Here is a 25438-nt window from a genome sequence, read left to right on the forward strand (position 1 = left end):
TTGTTAGTGCCTATATCCTAGCCAGATTTCCATCTGCGCAAACCTGTGCGCCCTACCTTTACAAGTCTTCCTTCTGTCCAGTAAACAAAAACCTTACAAAAGCTTGTGTAACATTTTGTCCTGGATGGCTGCTGCATTCCATCTGGTAAGTGGCTGCACTTCAGGACAGATAAAGTTGCTTATGTGAGCGGTGCCTTGGGGTCTTCCAGGATGTTTTCCAATATAAATTGTGTATGTAGACCTTTTTTTGGAGGGGGTGTGGGGAGGTCATAGTGCACTGGATGCCATCTGCTCAGTTTCTTGGTGTTTGGTCTCTACTGGATAACACAGATAGGTGCTCATTGTATGGCTTTGTTGGCTAGATCTGTATTTTCTGGATACCAAGTCTCACTGCAGTTCTGTGTAGTTCAGTTGTTTGTGACCTGAAGTGCATTTACAGGTACCTCCAAAGTGAGCTGTATTTGCTGCTTTCTCTGTGGCCCCTTGACGTTTCTATGTGCTGTTTTCTATGTGGGTGTGTTACATGGAGAAAACAAACGTGAAGGTGAAAACAGGGACATGCCTACATGAAAAACAGGCATGAGGCAGAGTTGGTAAAACCACAGACCCAGCATTGCCTCGTTGGGTGCTGGGTGCTGCACATGCAGAGATCAAACAGGAGACAAGCTGTGCAGGGCTTCCCAGCTGGAGCAGGGAGCTGGGCCTGCTAGCCAGAAGGTGCCCACTGGCGGCCCTGCAGCCCTGCTGGGGCTCCCTGGTAGCTTCTGTATAGCATACAGAGGTTCCTGGGGCACAGCCCTGCTAGAGTTAATTACTGGCTGGGCTGTCCCTGTGTGAGGAAGGTGTTGGTGCTCCCTCCTCATCAGCTTCCCTGCTCACTGATGGCCGTGCGAGCTGCTGCGTCCCACCGCAGGGGGTGGTGCAGTTACAGCAGCCCCTTTTCTGCATGCTCTTACTTTTGTTTTGTTTCTTGTGATGCAGCACTCAAGGAAGCGTAAACTATGTCTTCACTGTGTTGCCTTCATTGGTAGGGAAGATTTTATGTGCACCCCTGATACCACAGTGGCTGCCTCCACCAGGCACTTGTAAATAACTGCGCCGAGTACAAGAGGCATTTCTTCCAGGCCTAAAGCTGTAGTTTGACAAGTGCTCCTTTTGGCGGCAGCAGCAGCTGCAGCAAACTGCCCCGTGCCACGCTTCCCATCCCCGGGTAACCCCACCGCTGGCAGCCCCTTCGCTGCTTGTTGCAGGGTGCATGACAGACGGAGCACTTCAAACGCAGCGCTGCAGGCACGGGTGGGCAGCAGCAGCCCTGCTGTGCGAGGACTCATGAAGAAGGATGTTGGTATTTTAGTTTTCCACCCAGATATCAAATAGTTATGCTCATGTATCTTATCTGTGAGCCCTCCTGGTTGCACTTAAAGGAACCTGTGTTTTTATCATTGATATTTTCATGCATGGTATCTGGGGTTCTTTTTCTGCTAGAAGAACAGGGACATAAAAATTTCAAAGCAAGCACAAAGGCAATATGCAAGATGTGATGCTGACTCCTTGTACGGTATTGTGGGGGTTAGTAGTTTTGCCATGCAATTGTGAAATGCAGCAAGTGAGAAGAGAACAGCGTGGTTGATGCTCGGTTGGTGTGAAGTCCCAGCTCTGGAAGACTGGCAGTTCTTTCTCGTGAGGTTCGTTTCCCCTCTCTATGACAGAGTAATTTTATTTAGTATATTTTGCTCTTATGTTTGCATGTTCTGCTCCTGCAGTCCTTATGCTTCCTCCAGTACGTTTTCCCAGTGAACAAAGATTACAGACTCACCCCTCTACTTGATGAGATGTGGAAAGCCCAAAGTGCAGGCTCTAAAAGCTAGGACCTGTGTGGAACCACACTTGGGACAGAAGTTGGAAGGGCCGTTTTTGCTTTCAGACTTACTCTGTGGATATGTAGTTATACCTATGTGGAATTTTTAGGAGAGCTGAGTTAGGTTACTCTAAAGTGGGTTCATTCAGGTATAGTTGAAAGTGGAAGTGGCCAAGAACAAGCAGGCAGCTCCTCCGTGTCTGCGAACTGTGTGTTCTTACTCGCCGTGCGGTAACCCGACATGCAGACCCAGTGATTCCTTGTTGCGAGGTTGATGTAATGAAGTGTTCGGTGCTAGATGTAAGTCAAAACCAAACAAAAGCGCTTCACTGCGTTTTACACTTTTACTGTCAACAAATATTGTACAGACAAGTTTAGGTACAGCTATGACTGGTGGCCAGGTGGTAAATTCCAAAACAGCTCAAGTTTTGAATGCCTTCGGGGAGAGAACTTGACTGAGCAGAAGAGAGACAGCTGTAATTTTTAAAGCAAAGCATTAGGTGCCAGAGATGAGCTCCTGAGATATTTGGCCATCTATTCTATTGAAATATTTATGTCTAATCAAATGAAAAGTGAACTCTTAACCACTTGCATGTCAAACCACATGACGATGGATGACAGTGCTACCAGTCTAAAACCCCACAATCGGTCTCTGCCTTTTCTGAGAAGTATTTTTCTCACTAAAGCCTACAGGAAGGCTTCTTGGCAGCGAACAAACTGGTGATGATGAGGAGAAAAAATTATGTTGCAGGTTTCCTTTCAGCCTTATCTGTAGCGCAGCTTTATACTAACCAGTATAGTACAAATGTTTCATGCAGCTTTCTCATTCTTCCTCTAGGTCATTTTTTTAATGTCATTTTCTTAACGCATGCCAGCTAGCCTTCTTAGGGCTCCCTGGGTTTGCTAAATGTCATCCACATCCCTAAAGTGCAGTTACATATTTGAAAAGTGGGAAGGGGCAGCAAGGAAGAGAAAAGATTGGCTGCTTTGCCTTTTACTCTATTGGAAAAGTACTTGAAATTCCTCACATTCTTCTGCTGTTAACAGTATGTTTACTTTTCATCACTGGGTTATTAGGATTAACAAAAGTCATTGCTTCAAGCTCATTTAATTTGAATTTAGTGAAAGCAAACTACCTCCTGCAGACTGTAGGAAACATTCTTCTTCCACAGAACTCTATTAATTTGCAAAAAGCAGCCACCAAAAAAAATGTGAGACCTAACGACCACATCACGGTGCATATACTGCATTCTAATGAAGTGCCTTATGTTGCAAATTCCAGGACAGTTTGAATAATCTGACACTCTAATTAATTAACATTTCAGTCTCTCCATCAAACATTCGCTTTCATTGCCAGGAACCTTTTTCTGCACATGCTTTCTAGAGCATGGGGACAGATAGTATACACCATGCCAATATATTATTTACCCCAAGAATTAGACTCAGCTTACTGGAGTTCATGGCTGCATCTGCAGGAGAGCTTGCTTTAGTTTCCAGAGAATCTTGGTTCTTAGGATTCAGGGTATTCATAGAAAGGTCTTTCCTTTGCTGCAGTTAACCCTGCTATAAAGTTAAAGCTGTTGCCTTTTCAAATGCTTTACTGAGAATAGTTAGGTAAATATTTCTTTATTAAATGATTAATTCCATAAATAAATTCTTTTAATTCATTGAATATAAAATTAAAATCATTTACAACTTATTCCAGTATTACAGGGTCTGGAAGGGGTTAAAAAAAAAAAAAAAGCTACAGTTTGATAAATAAAATACTCAGCTTTAAAACAACTGATTTCTGTTTGCCATTAAACTACAGTTGGTACATAATAGCTGCCACTGTGAGCACCTCACAAGTGCCCACCTCAGGAAGGAATGTAACTTCCAACTTGGTTGGGAAAGGAGGGAGAAGAGAGAGGGAGGGGGAAAAAGCACGGTGTTAAATCAAACAGGATAGTAAGAAGGTTTTCATAACCAGAACAAAACACTTCTCAGATCACTTACAAACAGAAAACAGTATATAACATAAGGTGCTCCAAAAAGAAGCAGTGAAGTTGCTCCAGTACTATGAAGCTTTAAGTATGCTTAGATCTGTCACATTAGTGTCCAGTTGCACAGTGCACTCTTGTAACATCTCAATGTTGCCCTCCAACGGGCAAGGCACCACTTCCATCAAAGGTCCTTTCTCCATGGCTGGTTACTTCAGAACTCTGTTTAGTATCCCACCCCCACCACAGCTTAGTCCCTGAATTTGTGAATGTCATTGACCAGTCTGTAGTAGGGGTAAGCTTCGTTCGCATGCGGACAGTTGTAGTTGCATCGGCACGACTGGATCATCATGACGCTCTTGGTGAAGGTTTCTCCATCATCGCAGCGGAACCTGATCTTGACAGTCCTGGTCTGCTGGGGCGTGCAGCACCTGCCATCCACGCAGGAGCCACAGTACTTGGGGCGGTACTTCTTCACACTGGAACATCCTGCGTAAGTGAACTTCACGGGGGATGGGGACTTCTTAGTCTTGGTACACTTCTTTCCCTTCTGTAAAGAGAAGGCAATAATGTTATTAGTGGGAGATTCTTGTGCAGCCTTGCCCCTCTACCCAAACCAGTTTGGAAAGAAGAGGAGCACCAGAGGAGTCTGTATTTACCTTTAGGGAGGCATAGCTTGGCTGGCCACATGGCCTCACTTCGCATATCCTGGTCTCTTTGATGAGCTTGCAGTCAGGATTATCATTGGTAACCCTCGTGGAGATGCCAGTTCCACATGTCTTGGAGCACTGGGACCAGGAAGTTGTTTGCACAATGCATTTGGGATTCTCAAAAGCTCGACTTTGTGGCTCGGATCCAAACACTGGAAGAGAAAAAGGAGGGCTCAGACTTAAGTGCATCTTCTCACTGGGCTTCTTTCTTTCCCCTGGGGTCTAAAGACCCACATATCTTTCCTCCCCACCTTAACTGTCACTGTTACCCATGCTGGGTCATACTCACCAGGTAGCATCTTCAGGCCTCCTTTCACAATGGCAATTAGCTCGTTGTTCCTGGTCAGTTCACCTTCAGAAGCATCCAGACCAAACTCTTTGCTGAAGAAACCCTCCAGCTCATCCAGCGCATCTTTGCTCTCGTCACAGACCCACTCTTCGCAGCACTGCCCAGGGACTTTGACCAGCCTGGGGCTGGGACAGCCCAGGTTAGGAAGGGAGAGTTCTTGCGGGCAGAGCGGGATGCAGCCCACAGCTCCATCTATGCACGTACACTGGTGTTTACAGTTCGGCTGGAAGCTCTCGCCGTTCTGGTAGATTTTGGAGTTGTATTCACAGGGTCTCCCTTCGGACTGTGCTGTAGAGAGCAATGAGAGAGAAGAGGGAGTCAGCGGTGGGAGTCGCTCCTTTAAATGCATGCGTTTGCTGCTCTGTGAAATTCAGTTCGCGGTAAAGCTCCCTACAACCCCCCGGAGACGCGGGGCCAGAACAATAACTTAGTCAGGAATCACTTTTCCTTATGTGCTTTTAGCGGAGCCCAGACATACTGAATCGCATTCCAGACTGCTGAAGTCATGTGCCTTTCTGCCAAGCTACCAACAACAAAGCATAACCATACAAGGACTCAAAATTACTAAACTCCGGCGCTCCGGGGAGCACCGCTCGGCCGGGGGAGGCGGCGGCCGGCCCTTACCTCTGCAGATGCCCTTGGTCGCGACGGGGCTGGCGCCGAAGTTGCACTCCAGCCCCTTGGTGTGGTCGCAGGGCTGCGTCCGGCTGCAGTCCTCGTTGAGCTGCTTGGCGCAGACCTTGCAGCAGCCGCAGCCGTCGGGCACCAGCCCCACGCCGGGGGCGCACTGCGGGACGGCGGCCGGGCACTGGCAGACAGCGGGGCAGGGCGAGCCGAGAGCCTGCGGAGCGGAGACAGCGGCGGCCGGTCAGCGCCGGGGCTGCCGAGCCGCGAGCGGACAGCCGCGAGCCGAGCCGAGCCTCCCTCCCCGGACTTACCAGGCGGGCCAGGCACAGGAGGGCGGCCGCCAGAGCGGGGCGGGTACCCGCGGAGCCCATGTCGAGCGGCGGCGGCGTCGGGCACTGAGGGGAGGCTGCCGGCGGCGGGAGGCTGCGAGCGCAGAGCGGGGCCGGCGCGGTCTGAGGCGGCGGCGGGGCGCGGGCCGCCTTATATAGGGCGCGGGGCCGCCGCGTGCGCCGCGCCGCTGACGTCGCGCGTTCCGGGCCGCGGCCGCGGCCAGCGCTCGCGGCATCCCAGGAATGCGCCTGGCGCGCGCCGCGCGGCCGCCCCGCCCCGCCCCGCCCCTCCCGCCCCGCCCCGAGCCCGGCCGCCGGGGGCTCCCCGCGCCCGCGCGGCTCGGGCACCCCCGGCACCCCCACGGCCCCCCCCGGCCCCCCGCCCGCCGCCTCTGCCGGGCCGGGTCGGGCCGGGAGCCCGCTGCTCGGCCGTCCTTTCTCCCGGCCGCCCTGAGCGCTTCCAGCTGGGAGCGGGCACCAGACGTAACGATATCGCCTTATTTGGTAGAGCAGTAGCCCGCATTTTTCGCATTTTTGTGCTCTGTTATCCAGCCACAAAGCATTCTTGACAGCTTCGGAGGTTGTTAAATATAGCCCTCGCTTCTGTTCCCAGGGCAGGAAATTCTTTGGAATTCCTGTTTTTCACGCAATCTGTCCATCATGATTTAGGAGCGCCGTGCCGGAGGAGCCAACTGGCGCAGCGCTGCTGCTCCGCTGAGAGCAGCCCAGCGCCGTGTGCGACCCGGCGGCGGTGCAGCCACCCCATTCCTGGGATGCTTCCTGGCAAATGAGATTACTGTGCCTAACACAACTCGGGGGTGGGCTGGGGGGGATTTTTTTTTTTCCTTACTTCTTCTTTTTTTTTGATTGCCTTCAACGATGGAAGGTGGAGGAGCAGATGCAGAGGAGAGGAGAAACTTTGCAAAAAACCCTCGAGAGCCCAAAAACACAGAAGGGGAGGGGGAGGCAGAGCAGAGGGAGGGGATGCGGAGAGGAGGGGGACCCGGTTAACCTGCCCACATAGCGCTGCCAGGCACTGAGCCTCTGCCTGCTGCTCCCCGCGAGGGGCTCCAGCAGCACCCCAGCACCTCACTGCCGGCAGGGGTACGGCCAGGACGGCTTCACTGCGACGGACGGACGGTGCACATGGCTGGGTAAGTGCTGGGCAAGGGCTGCTCCCGGCGCTCAGCCCACCGAGGGGCTGGGGGCTGGCGTGCGCACACCCGTGCACTTTGTTTTGCTTTGTATTTTAATACCAGCAGGAATAATAAGGCAGCCTTGTTGGACCTTGCCGGAGCCGCAGAAAAGGGGGCTCGTTGTCTTGGGAGCGCTACTCCTGGGCTTGGCTTTGGCCGGAGGAGTGCAGCGGGGGGACTTGGGCTGCCAGGGAGGCGCGGGCGACACAAGAGGGGTCCCGCACAGTGGGGCCCCTGTCCTCGGCTGCACCACACCCCCATGGTGGGCTCACACGGACACACACTGAGCTGCAGTGCCTCTCCTGCACACATCCTTTCTGAGCAGGGGGCTGGTGAGGCAGCCCTGGTGTCATCCTCACGCAGAAAACACCCAGCGCGGTGTCCCCTGTGCCCTGGCACCCCACCTGGCCTCCCACTGCCGGCCAGCCTCTCCCCACTGGGGAAGCCTCCACAGAGGTCCGAGCTGCCGCAACACACAGCGGCCAGGCTCGGGCCAGGAGCTGGCTGGCCCAGGCCAGGCCTTTGGAGCCCACCGCTGCCTGGGCAGCAAAAGGGCTGGTGCCCTGTGGTTGCTTTCCCCCATGGTTGAGTCTCATCATGTTTTTCTCTCCGGTTAGATCCCCGCTGTTATTTTGGGTGGTTTGGTGGTTCATGAAAGGTGGCAGGAGAAAAGCTTTGGGCTGGCTTTGCCCTCAGAGGGTGGCACTGGTTTTCTGTTTCCTTTGTACACCTCCAAACTTGACTGGAAAGGACGATAGATGAAAGGAAATTTGGTCTTTAATTATATGCAGCTATCTCCCGAGAATGCCAATATATACCAATTAGTGCCATTACTGGTGACAGGAATCACTTTATGTGTTCATGAAGAATTGGACAGAGACAGCTGGCGAACTCAGGCAGCTGCCAGTAACGGCGGTAGCAACTTTACAGCCCCACCGATCTGGCCGGGCTCCAGCTGTGACGAGGAGGAGCTGCGTCGTCCTGCTTCCAGCCTCTGAGCTACCCAGTGCTCCAGGCTTCCCTGGTCTGGTAGGTGTGTGTGTACTATGGCACTTTTACAAAGCCTAATGTTGGCTTGTAGGTGGAGTACCTGACCAGCAATTTTTTTTCAAGGTAACATTGTGGTGGAGACGCTGTGATCAGGAGGAACGTTTTTTATGTTCAATGCGTTTTTGTTAGTGACAATTTTGAAAATGTTGAAGCAGAAAGAACTGCCACACCAACATGAGGTTAAATTGGACAGTTTTGCTTTTCAGGGATTTATGCAAACACTTGTTTGTTTAATTACATCTAATTTAAGGACACGCACCGAGCATCTTGCTTTGATCTATGACTTTCACAACATTCAACAAATGCCACAGGAACAGTCAATGAATGGCACCTTTTCTCGTTTGGTTTCATGTCTTACCACACATTCATACAACTTTGATGGGAAAGTGTAACCGAACCTGCATTTGCTCAGAAAAGGTCACTTCGAAAGCTTTGAAGCACCTTTTAACAAACCTGTCCTGAATTTCAAGTAGTTGACAACACTCGAGATCAGCTGCATTTCTCTGGAGCTCAGGTTAGACTGTGAACCTTTCATATGCTTCCACTGCACACATTTCCCTGTCACAAACTGTGACCCTGAGTTTACGTTCCAGGCTGTGCCTATGTCTTGTGGATGGATGTCAGGAAACAGGAAAAAGTTTTTAGCATCTTTCTTTTCTGAGGTTGTATTCAGTATAACATCAAGTTCCAGACCTGAGGGAAGTGTTCCCAGCTTTATGTAATGAAGGGTATTTTACTGTCTCCTGACTCTTTGTGCCATAGGCAATAATAGCTGGTTGTAAGGTAAAGTCTGCTGAGAGCTTGGCTAATGCAAGGCAGGAATTTGAAACAGTTGGCTTATACACCAGGTATTACAGATTTACTGTGTACACACTGTCATCTCCACAGGCCTTTATTTCTCCAGGAAAAGGAATTTCCAGAGAGACAATTCAAGAAAAAATAAATAAATAACTGAATGGTTGATCTTCCTTCCACATGGTTTTCCACGGCTATGTGCAGGGACTCTGGAGCAGTGTAAGGGGATGTATAGGACAGACATTCCTCTGAGAGCTGCTATGTCCAGTGGCAGTAGGTCTCCAGCACTGAACTAGGGAATATCAAAAATTCACAACCATGTGAATTCTGGGGAAGGTTCTTACTAAAACCAGCATACAGCCCTTTTTGTACTGTCTTTTATTTCCTCTTCCCCGTTCTCTTTTTCCTTCGCCCATCCTTTGCTGTGCATTTCTTCCATCTCTCCTTCTCCTTTTCCCTGTTCCAGTCTTTTTCCCTGCGGCCTTTCCTCTTCTAATGTTTACCTACCTTAGGTTGGGCCTCTCCTGCAGCTCCTGCCAGGCCGCTGGTTCCTGCTGCACTAAATCAGTTCTTCCAGTCAATGGCTCCTCTCAGTGACTCACAGGAGGTGCAAATCCAGTGGGGCAAATTAAGCATACCAACACACAGGCAGAGTAGCCAGAAGACTTCAGCAGCTAAAATTCAAGTGGGTTCAGATTTTTTTTTTCTTGCTTTGATTGCTCAGAGTTTATGCTGAATTCTTTGAGCATGGCATTTCCTATTTGTTTTCTTCCTTTTCCCTGCTACCTTCCCTTTAGCTATGCTCATGCCTGCCAGTTTTTGTATAGTATGTGCCTTGCCTGTGTTTTCTAATACTTGTGGGTTTGTGCTTTGCAATATTTGTGCACTGAGGCACTTTGCTTTGTAGGTGCACTGATTTTTCCTCTGGCTGCTCTCAAGATATGGTGAAGGTTCTGCTTCTGTGAAAGTGAAAAGGGAACTTGTGAGTTTCCTGAGCCTGCAAGGAAACCAGAGAGGTAAAATTTGCAGTAGTATTCAGTTGTGCCCATTGCTGTGTCAGCTTGTGAACTGGACCGCATGTAGGTAAAAGGGACATAACATCATAACAGAGGTGAGAAGCATCCCTGCTGATGGTCAGCGTGTTCCTGTTGAACCTCTGACTGGTAGTAGTTACTGAATGGCTTCTCACCCAAAGCTTGGATACAGAGAAGCAAAGCAGTTACAGTCATCTTCTGCATAGTTCCTGCTGTCCATTCAGAGAACTGAAAGCTCTTTGTTGCTGCTGCTCAAGGAGCTCACATTCAGTTTATTTTAGTACTAGCTATTGCTCTACTATGGGGAAGTTCAGTTTTCTCAGTGAGGCAGGTGGATTACTTAGTATGTATTAACCCACTCTCACGTGCATATGCTTCAACATTATGGTACACACAGAAGACAGAATTTGCAATCAGGCCCATCCCTGCATCTGAAGTTTGCAATGAAAAGACTGCTGGGGGCTTTGGCCTAAGCTTAGCACAAAAAGACCATCAGGTGGCCCTGGCTAGCACCTGGCTGTGCATGAATTCCAAGTCATGCCTATCACCTTGTGATGCAGGAATTTGACTTGAAATGTAGGCTGAAATCTCTCTTATGTATCATAGAAAAATTCTTTTCACAGCTGCATTTTGTGAATTTTGTTGAAGGAAGCCTAGGCACCAGGAGCATACACAGGTTCTTTCTCAGCATCAGAACACTTGCAGGCTGCAGCCCGTAATGGTTTTCAGCTGCTGTCTGCCTCAGTCTACATCATAGCTACACCTTGGGGACAGCTGCCTTCTGCATTTATCTGCATGTAGAAGTCTGGCCAGAACACATGCTCCTCAGTGCATTCAGGTTTGTTTTTACATTTCTGCATTTAAAATACCTGGCAAACTCTTCTTTCCCAAAAGGTGTTTTGTTACGTTATAGTTCTTAATCAAAGTTCTGTTTCCTTAAGGTTAGCCTGTATCTAAGCTGGCAGAACCTTCTGCCTTCGTTCTGGTGCTTTCACTCCCTCCCTCCTGCTAATGACCTGAGGAAATGTTTTCTTGTCACTGGGACGTCGACGTTCAAAGGACTTGCCTGGCCTTTGATTTTAAGAACACTTTTTTTTTGTAGATTTTCAGTTGTTGTTGTTTGGTCTTGTGAAAAAAAAAATAAATAGCATTTCTGTAACTTTGTGCACATATATAAGGGAAGGCCTGATCTTGCAAGATACTGAAGATGCTTTGCCACACAGTGAATTCTGTCAGTTTTCAGGCTAGCTGCTGTAAATGTCACAGGATTAATTGCAGAATAGTGCCGAATCCCCTGAGGTGCCCGTTGGCATTGTCCAGAATCATTACTCATTCTCTGCTACATACACAAGGTTATTAAAACATGGTGAGATCGTAGTTGTGTTTGCTGTGTTACTGTTTATTTCCATTCTGCTCTCTCCGGGCTCTTACCCTTTGCCTACCAGTCTGTTATTGTGAGCACCTTTCAGTGGCAGCTAACCATGTTCTTTTCTTCTCCTGTGTGTGTCTGTCTTGTGACACACAGGAGCTAGCTGAAAGAAGGAAGCCAGCCCAGGGCTGGCCTGCTGGAGATCAGTTGCTTGCACTGCTCTCTGGCTTGTGCCCCTCACTTCTAGTCAGTGATAGTGGAGTGTAAAAAATCAGTGGCAGACAAGTAAGTAGACACGATGTCATCCTTGCAGATAGGGAGGACTTGCAGGCAGCCAACAGATCATGCATGTGCTTTGAGAATGTTTCTGGAGACAGAGTTACGGTCCAAGAATGTGCAAATGACTGCCCATCCCAGTCCTACGTGTCTGTGATTCAGAAGAAGTGCTAAACCATCTCTAGGCTTGAGTAGCATTCAAATCTACGTGTCTTGCTCTATTGAACTGGTTGGGGGGATTTTTTCTTGGGGAGTGAAGAAGAAACTATTTGAATGGAATCTTTTCCTCAATTTGTCTCTGCTGGAGACTGAAGGGAAGCTACTGAAGGGAAGCTGGAGGGAGCTGGCAGGCAAGACTAGGTGGGCAGCCTGGTGAGAGGCTGCTGCATTGCACTGGGTCCTCGCGTGGCTCCCTCCAGCGCCGCGCAGCCCATGGGGAGAGGACATCTCTTTGAGTCAGCCAGGAAGTGTGGCTGCTGCCCACTGTTTTCCCAGGGACTGGTGTCCTCAGGAAGTACGGGGTTAGCAGGGCTATCAGCAGACCGCTGTGGTGTGGAGACTTTTTTACGATTGCATTAACATATCTTTTCCTGTTGTTGTGCAGAAATTATGACTCCTAGTGTCAGTGTTGAGATGAAAGCAGAAACCTTTCCGCGTGGAGCAGGCACTAAAAGCTAGCTGTTATGTTAATCATAAACAAAAAAGTGCTGATTGGCAGCTATTTGATTTCAGAGATGTTTGCTCCTCATTTCTTTTAACTCTTTGCACTCTTCTGCATCGTACTGCACTCAGCTACCTGCATATTGATCACTGTCCTTTCCTGCTGCCTAACCGGGGGTCTGATTCTGAAACTCCCACAGACTCAACTTTTAATGGTACTGTTTGAGAACAATGTGGAGCATCATGGGTCTGTCAGGTGAGCAATGTGTAATAACAATAATGTTTGTCAGCAGTTGTGAGAGGAGAGCCTCTGCTTGGAAGGAGTGGGCTTTTTCAGGATGTATCCATGCCATTTTTTAACAGTGCCATGTCAAAATAAAAATCAGTGATTAAAAGTGCACCCTCCTTGTGCTGCTAAAAACACTTTTAGATTATACACGCTGAAAACAGTAAATATTTAATGTACACGTTTACTTTTCCTGGTTTATGCGGAGCTCCCTGGGTCTGACAGAGAAGCTAGACAGATCTGTTTATAGTGAGCTCCCCGGGCTGGCACAATGCTGCAGTGTTTGGTCTGCGAGCACCACAGGGGGATGTTTAAAAAAATAAAAGCGTTCCATTTACATTGGGGGAAAAAATCCTGAGAATGTTTCTATTAATATTAACTGGTGTAAAACCCCAAATTCTACATTTCAGGCCTTAAATATTTCAAAAATAGAGGACTAGATTGTGGTCAGTGAGGATGTGGGGTAAGAAGCTTTCCCTTGCTCACATGGCCAGTGAAGGAGGCGGTCAGGATGGAGTTCTGGTTGAAGGAGAACAGAGTTATTATTGAGATGCTCCCGATGAATGGCCGGTGTGGGATGAGGAAGAAGAGCTCAGGAGCGAGCCACGCTGTACCAGCCCCCCTCCTGATAGTGGGTGCAGATGGATGCCTGCACAAGCCTGGCCAGAACGCTAAGAAATGCACTCCCAGATTCAGGAGGATTTCTTGAAGACCTGCTTCAGTCTTGACGGAGGTCTTACCTGAGCACTGGCTTCCCATCTCACTTATACTGACATTAAACCTGATTTGTCTGGTCAAAGTTAATGGCATTAATTAGCACGCATTAATTAACTTAAAATTAAAAAACAGCTGACACTGGAGTTTCTGGAAAGCTCCCAAGGATTGGGGGGCTGCATCAGTATCTCTCTCATTTCCTCTGAAGTTATCTCAGATAAGAAGTGAGTTCATTTTGATAGTCTGATTAAACAGCTGGCTGATTTGTAACTCTTGCAAGAGATTAAGGTAACGTTTAAAAAGAGATTCTTGGAGTGTCTGGCTAGTTTCTCAGGGACACGTTCTGTTGAAGAAAAGTAGAGTTAGGGAATGGGAGTCTGCATTGTGGTGGGCTAAGCACTGTGTGATTACATAGAGCCACCTATATATATATAAATATAAATGTAGTAGTCATCTCAGCACATGAATAAAGCTGGGAGATGAGGTGGGATTGTCCTGCTTTCCCACCACCCAAACCTGCAGAGAGGCACATTTCCCAGCCACGTGTAGCCCCTGTCCTGCTGACAAGAAGGGCCAGGCCACAGGGAGCAGCCCAGGCAGGGCAGCAGCCACTTGGTGCCCCAGCACGGGCACCCTGCCTGGTCCGTGAGCTCCTTCTCTGACAAGTGCTAGACAGGGTCTGGTTTTTCATCTTCCTCTGGGCTATGTATCACTGTTTTCTGTCACTAGTATTGTGGAAAGGTCGCACGTCCTTTAAGAGGAGGTACTGCTGGGCTGGGTGGTGCAGGGACACGGCCCTTCCCTCATGGCAGAAGAAGAGATGTCAGAGAAGCAGCTGAGATGGATCCAGGGAGCAGTTGTCACCATGACCGCAGGCAGCAGCTCAGGTCGACGCAGAAAGCACTGGCAGGGCTCTGCCTGAGGGGCTCCAGCCCTGAAACTGGTGTCTGGGCATTGGCAGCATGGAACTGGCTAAGATGGGGGAATTAAACTGAGGAAGGCCTTGGAAGGAGGGTTGGGTGACTGCCCAGTAAGGGATGAAGGCAGGGAAGAGCCCAAGGTCGACCAGAGCAAACCTAGAGGTTTGCTGGTGTGAGGCTGCTGTGCTTATTTGGACTTCGGGATGGGAGAAATGACAACAAAGGGAGAGCAGGCTGGCCGATGCCCTTTGGAGGGGTGGTGCACAAGCAGGAGGGACTCTTGAATGTGATGGGCTGAAGTAACCATGGTCGAGGAAGGAGCTACTGAGATACTCTTACAATCCAGAGGAGGACAGACACGGGGCAGTAAGGCGAGGTGAAGCATTGTTTGGGTTGGGCTCTGCTCACCTTGGAAGGAGATGTTTGCTGGGCAGACTGGCTATATCCTGCCCCAGAATTGCCCAGCCACAGACCTCATGAAGCTGGGGTACCAAGAGGAGGAAACCTCTGCTAAGCACTGGTAGTACAGCCACAGCACTGGGGTCCATTGCCCATCCAGAGGGAGAAGTGGTGAAATAAGGCAACTTTCTTTGCACACTGAATTAGAGGCCACATTTTGGTATGGCCTGCTTGCACCTCCTCGTTGTGCCTTAGTTGCGAGCAGGGATCCACACATAACCAGCAGTCCTAGACCCAGACTGAGATTCATTGATTCCAGAAGCAGCCCTGGCCTGAGGCAGCCTGCGCTGCTGTGGCTGCTCCCCCGTGCCCTGTTCCACCGCTTTTATGACCTCCCCTTTGCTGCTGGAGTGGCACACAGGTCTGCAGCAGAACAAAGAAGCCAGCCCAGGTCTCCAGGGGGTGGAAACCCAGCACATTAACCCACTGTGTGACCTGGCAAAGGCTTGTGACTCTGGATTTTATGGCAGGATACCTGTGCCCAAGTATTGCACATTTAGGAGCGAACACAGTTGATGCACAGTCAGCTCCTGAAGGGCAGCTGGCATAATGACAGTAGGCTTAAAAAATGAATGAATTGTCAGCTTCAGTCTGGATGTCACCATCATTTTAATGCTAATGTGCTTTTTCCTCAGCCAGCCTCCTGCCTGAATGTGGAGCACAGAAACATCGCAGTATTTATGGGATTTTAACTAGATTAGTTACAAACCTATAAAGCAAAGAAAGAGACAGTTCATCCAGTATTGGGGAGGGGAGTGTTAAAAATGCCACCTCAGATAAAATATTATGGGAGTTGAGTAACTGTAAATAAGAACCTTGCCTATGAAATAGCTTCTTATGTGAGCTTGGGATGAGGGCCAAGAGAATGTCTAGGGCTTGGGGAAATTTATTAGCCCAGATCAACAGGATTTCTGGGACTTGGGAGATGGGGTGGCAAAGAATTTGCTTGCTGGAGTCTGCACTTCCTCCATTCATGCCTACAGCAGGAGTTTTACTTATAAAACTTTCAAGATGGCTCATTTGCATTTTTTGAATTTTCTTGGTTCTCGTTAGCAGCTGCAGTTCTGGCCTGGGACCTGGGAGAGCTGGGTTCAAGCTCTGGGTTTCACAGCCTGCCAGTGTGGTCCTGGGCAAGGCAAGCATCCCTCTCTGCTTGAATGCCCCATCTGTACAGAGGAGACATTCTGTGCCCTGATTCACAGGGATGGTGTGGGGGTGTGCTGAAGACCGGAAGGCATTCAGATGCCTGAAGTAGGGCTGAGAGGACTGTGGATGCTTACTCACGGATGGCAGGAGCGTGTCCGGAGCAGCCACAGCACATGGGGTAATGACCTCTGTGGGAGGAATGGCATTTTGGGGACGACGGGTCTTCCCTTTCATCCCAGTCATTTCGTCTAATTGGTCGCAGCAGGGATTCTCCCTGCTCAGAGACTGCTCTGTTTTATACCCTCTGCTAGTGCAAGCCACCTGTCTGACAGTGTTGTTGGTGTCCAGATGATATTAGTGTCATCATGGCTATTTGCTTAAATAAAGGGTATGTGCACATCCAGGGGGCCCACCACCTCTTGTCTCCCCTTTTCATCTCCCTTATTCCCACTGTCATCCTTGTGGTGTCCCAGCCTGGCTTCCTTATTCCTTACTTGTGTTCAGCTTTCTGTCTGGGTTCTTCTAGGTCCTGTCTTCCCTTCTGCATTCACTTGGGTATTTCTGTCTCGACCTCTTTTCTCACTCTCACGGTTTGTCCCTGTTTTATTTTTCTTGTCTTGTTTTCTGGAATTTGTCCTTAGCCTCTCCTATGTATTTCCCTTTTCCTCTCTCGTGTTCCAAGAGATTTTTAGTAAACAATATCTGTATCCTATTCTGACTCACTCTCCACTGATAGTGGAAAGATTTGATCACGCAAGCAATGCAAAGATCTTCCATTTGGGTGTGCAGGGCAGGTCAGGATGACCTCGCTTCTGCTGTCAAGTGAAGAGCCATAGGGTCTAATTCCTCAGTCCATGCTTAGTTGCCAGCTTATCTCACAGACAGCTAAGACTGTTCAGTCGTTCTTAGGGCACCCACCAGCAGACACACATCTATTCCTTGGCCATGCAGCCTGTGTGCTTTAGGGGTGTGCTGCATTGTGCCGTATGTCATCACGCTCCCGTGTGATCGCCGCGAGTAGCACATCAGTGGCTGTTGGTAATGTACTTAGCCAAAGTGTGGGAAAAGTCTCAGACTTGAACTTAGCTTTGTATTTCTATGCCATATGAAACTCCTTGAATGTTTATCCTTCCCTTCACGTGGCTGCTGCATTGACATATGTGAAACCTATTCTGTCCCCTTTTTAATATGCTGCTTACAGTATAAATGCAAAAGCAGACAGTGCTTCCAAAGAGAAATGAATGTAGTTGTGGTTGTTGTTATAAATAGTGCAAAGGATTTAGAAGCTATTTAATCTTTCAGGCAAGAATCACAAGTGTGCTGTGTAATATGATCTTAAAGCTCTCATATTTAGCATTGAAGTCTTCCTAGTTGAGATGGGCCAAGTTCACTCATTAGTTTGGCTTCAGTGCAGGATGAGGATGCTCTTCTCTTCATGGGAATGAGGCTTAACCTCCAAAAATGCGGTATGCTAGATGATGTGCCCAACCTGTACATGCATATAGTGCAGTTATTCAGGGAAGTCAGGAATTTGCAAGCGCAACTAACCCTTTTGCATGAAGAACTGTGGTATTTCAACACATGAATTTTTGAGGTTGGTTCCTAAAATCAGTACTGCATTTTTCCTCCGCTGGAATGAAATACAAATATTTATTTATTGACAGAGCTGGAGCTGATCGTTTTCCCTGTCCAGGTCTGAGTTGTCTGTTCCATCAGATGAAAACAAGTAGTATTCTGACTTCTTCTGAAAATGCGTTTCTTCATAACTGGCTTAAAAACAATTAGTGCCTGCTCTTTGCCAGCCCTGGTAAAGTGCTATATGTGTGTATGTGTATATGTATATCAAAAGGGGCTGAACGCCCAGAAATTCTCTTGGCAGCCCTGCTGTCTGGTTAGAAAAGGAAGTGAGCTACAAAATTTGAACATTCAGTTCTGAGACTTGAAAGCTTTCTGGATTTTATTACTGACTCAACAGGGTTTTCATTATGCATGTGGCCAAGAGGAGAGGTTTACGCAAGAGGAATATATTGTAGTTGAATATGTTTGTAATTTTACACATTGTTAAATAATTGAGATAACTAGATGTCTCCTAAATGAACAAAATAAATGAAGTGTTAGCAGCACTGTCACTGTGGCACAGACAAGGAAATACAAAAGAATGGCTTGCCCCCCATCTGAAAGCTGATTTCCAGTGCAGAGGGGTCCTGATGCAGATGCTGACTGACATTTTGCAGTAGATGTGAATGGGAGCCAACTTTCTCTGAGCATATCTGGAAGTGTCTTGCTGACTTTCAGTCTCTTCTACTCCAGCAACTTTCATCTACAGCTTGATTTTTTTTGTTTGTGATTTTTTTTTCCTGCTTTTTAGTAACAGTGCTATTTAAACAGCAGTTTGAGGCTAAGCTTTTTTTCTGCTCTCATTTTCATGTTACTTTTAGGAAGGAAAATATTTCAAGAAGCAGATTATCATGCAAGGAGAGAAGGTGTTGGGTGCAAGGACCAAGCTGTAAATGCAGATGGAGGCTCTGGCCTGATGTCCTTCTGGTTGCCTCCTTCAGCAGGGAATGTGCTCCGTCAGGTCGCACCCCGTGTCATGCAGCTCCGCCACAAACCAGCACCAGTGCTTGAAGTCACAGCAAAGTAAATCGTGTCCCACAAACAACATGCCCCTAGCTAATTTTGTGCTTGTTCATGTGGAGGGTATTTGTTCCTCATTGTCTTAAAAGGGTATTTATATTTAAACCTCTGTGGTCACTGATGCCGCACAGTCTCTTTGGCCTGCTGGTTCCCCCTATGGTTTTTTAATCTATTGGATTGATTTCAACCCACCATAAACACAAGGGATTTGTTTCAGGGAGATGAAATCACAGGCAGAGTCCAGGAAGGTGAGCAGCCAGGGGGCTGAGGGAGGCCCTGCGGGAGAGGTGCTGAGCACCCCCACTGCAGAAAGTGCCTGCTTAGAGCTCCTGTGCGCCTGGGACACTGGAAAGCCCAACCGCACAACATGGGTCTGTAGGAATTAAGGTTTCATGAGTCCCACTGCTGACAGAAGTTGTTAGCTGCTCTACCAGGGCTTCCAAGCATTTGCTTTTGGTCAAAGGGACAGTGGGCAGATGTCTGCCCTGAGCCACCCCGAGCTTCCACCTCCCGAGGGCCTGGATGGGTCATGGGGCTGTGCCATCCCGCTGAGCCCAGTCTGCCCCTCAGGTGCCACCCTGGCTCCCATGCTGCGACATCCAGCTGGATCTTTTGTGCGTTTGCTGGAGATCTTACTGACCAGGAGAAATGTGGCATTATAACAGGGCTGTGCTGGTTTGTTTTCATGTCTCCTCCACAGAGGGAACAAGCCAGAGAGGATGTTTTAAACGTAGCGCCTGGTCAGGGCAGTGTGGGGAGCGCTAGAAGCCAGGGATGGTTTGGCAGCAAAATAATTTCCCCTTTTAAAACCACTGAATAGCCCTTGTTTCTCCACGCTGCAGTGGGCTAGCCGGGCCATGCAGCCTGGGCTCAGAGACGTGGCCTGGTCCTGGCAGCGCTGGGCCCATGCTTACCACAGCCGCCTGTCGGCGTTGGAGGAGGCAGTACAGTGAAACACCCCCCTTTTTAATAAAGTAAAAAATAAAATTAAAAAGATAGCCTGTCGGGAACATTACTAGGGAAAAATCGTGTGAGTGCTCGAGCAGCTGCTGCTCAATGGGCAGTAAGGCTCGAAGTGCCGCCGGTACGAACAGACACACTGCATGAGGGTTTCATGGCGCCAGCCGTGCTGCCAGGCCTTGCTGCACAGCCTGCATCGCGCTGCACCCTGCCCGGCCCCCGCTAGCTCAGCAGCACCCAGACACGCATTTGTCCGAATATGGGATATGTCTCCAAAGCTGTGCTCGAGTGAGATCACCTAGCGAGGAGCCAAGCTCCTCTGGCCCGCAGGTCAGTGGGTGGGAGTCTCCTGGCATTCCTCCACAGCTGTGTTTCTGCTGTGGGGAGCTGCCACCTGCACCTGTGGTGCAGCAGGTTCCTGGGGATGGGGCATTTTGCGAAGCAGGCACTGGGTGCAAGCAAGGCAGCGGGCGGGTGTCCAAGCAAGGATGACTCGAAGGAATCCACAGAGCTGGGAGGAACTGGGACAAAATGCCAGCTCAGTCCTGCCGCGTTCCCTCCCCACCTCCTTCCTCCCTCCCGTCAATGGGCTCCTTCTTGCACCAGAGGGGAAGGCAGCACTTCTATATGAAGTCCAGTCTGTTAAAAATAAAACTATTAGGGAGAGCTTTACCTCCGCTAAGCCCACCTGTCAGTGCTGGTAGCTTTATTATCATAGTTTCCAACATCTTCCCAGTGTTTTTCTCTCCTCTGTTGCTGTACACAGAGGCAGAGGAAACTTGTCTGTGCAGAGGAAAAAGTGAAGCAGACTTTCTCAAATGTTCATAAACAGCCTGAAAAAGCTTTACACATTGATCTCTCTCCATTTTAGTCATCAGAGGTCTTATTTACAACTGCAGCTTGCTTAAAAAAACAAACCAACCACAAGCACTGTAGACCCTGCACCTTCTGTAAATATTGGTCATCTGTCTACCTGAAGAAAAATCGCCCCCGAAAAATAACTTCTAAATCATATTTTGTTTTCTTTGTTATTAAGTATTTCTTTAAATGTGCATATTGTCCTTTGGAGAAGATGGCACCATTTAAAAATGCCAGAGTAGTGTAATAACTGGACTAGTACACTGTGCACGTTGCCTGGCCTCGTTCCATGATGCTCATAAATATTTGAACCCTTTGCTGCATTAATTCAGTATTCCTTCACAGAAAAGCTATTAGCCAAGAAGGGCTTCAGCCATCTGAAACCCCACGTGATAGGTTTGATGCTTCATGTAAGGATTGTAGGTTTGATTTTTACTTATTTTTGGCAAATGGAGACAAGTTGAGGTGAAGAAAGTGGTGCTGCCATGCCGGCACAGTGTTAGGTAACTGCCTCTCCTTGGCAGGGGCTGGCAGTGCTCTCCCCTCAGCCACTGCCAGCCACACTTGATATTTCTTGTTTACTTCCACTGTCTGAAGGCAGAAATTGAAACAATTTCACCGGAGAGGACTGAGGCAGGGTAAGGTGGGAGCCTGGAGCAGGACGCAGGCCTCTGATGGGCACTGCAACGGCACAGCAGGGAGGTTTACACAGCCTCAGTGTGATTTAGAGCAGGCTAAGGCTGCTCTCAGTTATTCAGGCTATTAACAACTCCTAGGAAGTACCATCCCGGCATTTGGGGTTCAGCCAAAGCTGCCTCCTGTCCAATGTGTTACTGGCACATCCCCTGCCCAACCGCAGTGTAGGGGCCCCTGTGGCAGAGCATCAGCCCCAGGCTGGCTGCACCAGCTCGTCCCTGAAACCCCCTGGTGGGGAGGAGGACACGTGTGTCCTCTGGAACAGATTTGTTCCAGTTGGAGGAAACAAAAAAGGTCAGAAGCCACATGGAAACGGAAACATAGCATCTCTTAAAAAAAAAAAAAAAAAAAAAAAAAAAAGGTACAAGGGTGAGGTGATCACAACATGTTTGTAATCAGCAGTCACACTGAAAAAATCCATAGTTGGAGGCCCAGAGCAGAATTATATGCAAGTGTTTTATTTCATTAGGAAAATCAACATCTAATCCATGTGGGAAATTGTAAACTTAGTTTCCACAGAAGTCCTGGTTTTTTATTTATTTATTAGTTTGTTTGTTTGCCATCATACTTTTATTTAACTAAAACAATGTGTATTTAAGTTAAAATATGACGCAGAAGATTCAGGGTGCCATTTTATAAACAATGGGCTGCAAGTTGTCAAAAAAAATAAAAAGGCAAGTCTGGCACACACTGAATCCATTCCTTTCTGTGGAGGAAGAAAAATAATAATTTTTTTTCCCATACAACTGAACTCTTTCACAATCTGCATTGCTCAAAGCTGGAGTAATTGCCCTGAGCAGCAGGGCCATTGGTTTGAGACCTCGCCCTCCCCTCAGCAGGCTCCTACAGTCTCCTTGCCTTCACACAAACGGCTCCAGGAGCAGTGTCTGCCCAGGAAAGGAGCCCCTTGTGCCAGGCTGGGTCTGTGGCTCTGGCTGTGCAGGCAGTACGTGAGGCACAGGGTCTGTCCTGGCCTGGGTGGGAACATGCGGCTGAGGAGCGAGCATCCCTTGGGACTGCCTCAGAGGGCATCACGGGGTGGCTGGGGATGGCCCCATGGTCATGCGCTGGGCTAGCTTCAATACTGACTGAATCCTGATACAAGGATAACCATTTTTCCCTGCCAAATTATAGTGGGCAGCATCTTAAACACATGGAGTGCTTTTCCATTTGGGTGATGTAGGCTGCTCATGATGCTCTTTTGGCTGAAGGTTGCTTACATGCCTCAGATGCCTAAAATTAGTTGTTTTACAGCATTACCGATTACAGACTCAAGATGGTGATACAAACAGTACGAAGTTTGGCTCTCATCTTTCTGGCTCATGGTGGCTGACAAGTTAATCTTAAAATAGCAATTATCTAACGGGGAAAATCCCGCAGATCTAGGCAAGTGGATTATAAAAATAGCCACTGTTACTCGTAAGATTCCCAAAGTCATTTTTGGACTGTGCTCTTGCTAAGTGTCATGGACATATACCTGTTATCAAAAGAAGGAAGAAAAGGCTGGCAAGAATTTCCCTTTAATCTGCCTGGCATCAGTAAATATCTGCAGGTCAGCAAAAGATGTATTTTTAGTTGTAACCACATGAAGCAAGAAAGCCTACACTTGCCCTGTATTTTTCCATGAAAGAGGTGAAGTAATTCAGGGTTTGTGAATAGATCACTGTTCATGGACCTTCTTTTTTGACCCCAATTCCCTTTATATAACAGTCTTCTGTTCTTCCTGTGGATATGTTTTTTTGCCGGAAAGTTATTTTTGGAGTGATGGTTTATAATTGATGTTAAAACATGCAATAAGGCTTTTATACATATTCTGTATGCTCACACTTGCTTTATGTAATTGCCACCAAAATTCATCCCATTTGCTTTCAATTTGCTTTCCATGTTTATATCTACTTTTGTTTCCTTCCTATTACAAAGTTTTTTTATTAAGCCACATGATTGGAAAGCAAGGATTCACTGTCCCATTCAGATTCTAGCACTGCAATAATATCTATTATGTTAGTGCAAAAGAATTGATGTCTTAATAAGTGAATTGTCGTATTACATCATCTACATTGGCTTGCTCTTTTTTTTTTTTGGGGGGGGGGGAATGCTAGTGAGCTATTTTAGAATATTTATATGTACTCAGAAAGACAACATAATGAATGTATATTTAGGACTTACGCCGTTTCCCATTAAACCCAAGAGAGGAGGGGTAGAGCAGGGAAAGAGAATTTTTTTCTGCTCAGTTTGTGGTGACCTAAATCTGGCCTTCCTACAAATAAAGACCAGCAATCCCAATCTTAAAATACCTATGTACTGTACAGCTGAAACTTGACCAGATAGTGACTTCATAGTATGATGCCACATTGTTATTACGTAAGAGTGCTCTGACTATCTGAGTTCCAAGACACTTTCAAAATCTAGGAGTGAAAATACTTTCTGTTAGAAGGATGGAGACACTGAAAACTTTTCTTGGGAGGGTGATGTTGAATAAGGAGTGGGTTTTTTTTTTGCAACCTTTCTCTGCTTCACAAAAAAATCTATTAAGGCCAGTTTTGCTTAGGAAACACATATAAGATGTGTTCTTGCAAAGGTTCTTCTTCTTTACTGTAAACTGTACCGACACAGGGATGGCTGCCAGTGTTATCACATGTTCCTGAAATCTTTCGTAGGCATACAGTCAGGTTTGCCTTATGTTTTGGGGGTGTTGAGCGTGTAGGTTTTCTAAACCCAATATAGGCCCGATCCTGGAAATGAAATGCATGGAAGGCTCTGTCTTACTCCTAGTCAGAGGATTGCCTCATTTGAATAAAATTAGGTTCAGTAACCCACATTTGAAAAAGCCCTCAAAGTTTATGGCGTGGGTGACTCAGCCTGGGGGTGGATTGTGCTGGGGCTCATGTTGGTTTTCTTTAAGGAGTATTTTTATCCTCATTTTGTTTCACAATTCATGAGCTTTTTTGTGAATGAGATAATCTGTTATTTTCAAAACTACAACTAGGTATTTTTTAGACGGCTGATTTTATGCCATTTTTGGTACCAATTATGTCTTTCCTGTAACCCATTCCAAGGTCTGAACAGATACTCTTGAACATGTGGTAAAGTAATTTTGTCTCTGAAGTGTATATAGATCATTGCAGACTGCATCCCAGAGCAGGTGTCCATGGATGGGGATGACCATTTTCCATCTGTTTGTTTTATTCTCCGGCTTATTTGTCACTTTTAAGTGATTACTTCAGTGACAGAACTCCCAAAGTATGCATTACTGAATTTCTATTTCAGCCGGAAAGCAAGATGATAGCTCTTTGGCACGCACACAGCTAAGGAAAGAAGAATATGAACAAAGTGAGGCTTTTAGTTCCAGTATCTTTGCGCCTTTTTTTTTTTTTTTTTTTTTTTTCTGTAAAATAGCCTTGTAAGGCTTAGTAAGGAGCCTCTACTAAGGCAGGCTCGGCTGTGAAGCCCTGAGGTGAGAGGCGAGGTGGGAAGAGGGACTGGGAGAGGGAGGGCTGGGTCAGCATTTGCCAGTGCCGAGCCCATCAAGGCGTGGGCTGGGGGCTTGAGGATGGCTGGGGGCTGTGTGGGGCTCTCCCCAGCCGGAGGAGCATGGAGCAGGGGAATGGAGGGGTTGCCAAAAACCCAAGGGAGGGCAGTGAGCGCTGTCTCAGACACCCCTCAGTTCAGCCCAACATGTGCATTCAGCTGGACAGACCACAGGGAACTGTGTTACTGAGCGCTGCTTCAGTCTTGGCTGCAGGTCCTGGGTCAGCTAATAGCATAAGCTTTGTAATGTATAAAACCTATATTTATTCCCCTGCTTGGTTCTGTTTAACTATAAATACTCCACAACGTTACATAAATCCCATCAGAAGCTGAAGTGCTGCTATAAAAACGCGGTGTTATCAGGGCACACCCCGATCTCTTGTCCCTAAAGGCATCTGGTGCTCCTGGGGCGTCAGTAAGAAAGAAGCAAGTGACCAAAACAAGCGTGTATCAGGTTTAAGGAGCGAGCTCTGGATGAAGCATGACACATCCCTGAAATTACCGGGCTGCGGGTTAAGGCAAGCCCAGGCAGGCCACCGGGCTGGCCGCTCAGTGCTGCATTTCCAGCGTGTGTGTTAGAGCTGGGAGATCAAACGGCCAGGGACTGGAAAGGAGCCACTCTTATTTTTAGGGCCCTGACTCAGCCTGGCCTGGCACGGTGATGGCAGGAGGTGCCGCTCCGGGCCGTGGCCACAGCTGGTTTTGCACCAGGAGCAGAGCAGCCGAGAGGGGCACCAACTCGCCCTCTGTCCCGGCGCATCTCTTGCACCCGGGGTGGCGGTGCCGCTGTCACAGAGCGGTGGGGCTGCCGGTTTCTGCCCGTGACTGCATGCTCTACATCTGCTTACGGAGGTGTGATTTTTATAAATCTTAGAATTTGGAAATTGCAGTATAAAGGTCAGCCCCTGTTCAGCCACCTTCTGTGTGAGCCCCTCCAGTGCCCCGATGCAGCCCCAGAGCCAATGGTGATCCCCTGAGGTGGGAAGGAAGGAGACAGACCAG

At 48.1% G+C, this 25438-nt stretch overlaps 1 protein-coding gene across 1 annotated transcript; it reads right to left on the bottom strand.

The window, feature by feature from the left end:
* Positions 1-3468: 3468 nt before the first annotated feature.
* Positions 3469-5987, bottom strand: CCN1 (cellular communication network factor 1). The gene is given in 6 exon segments (XM_084527448.1): positions 3469-4387; positions 4497-4699; positions 4837-5184; positions 5521-5751; positions 5754-5804; positions 5807-5987. Coding segments are annotated over 6 exon segments (1221 nt in total). The 5' UTR covers positions 5895-5987; the 3' UTR covers positions 3469-4087.
* Between the last annotated feature and the right edge of the window lie 19451 nt (positions 5988-25438).

This window comes from Aythya ferina (assembly GCF_964211825.1).
Source record: "Aythya ferina genome assembly, chromosome: 8".
NCBI lineage: Eukaryota > Metazoa > Chordata > Aves > Anseriformes > Anatidae > Aythya > Aythya ferina.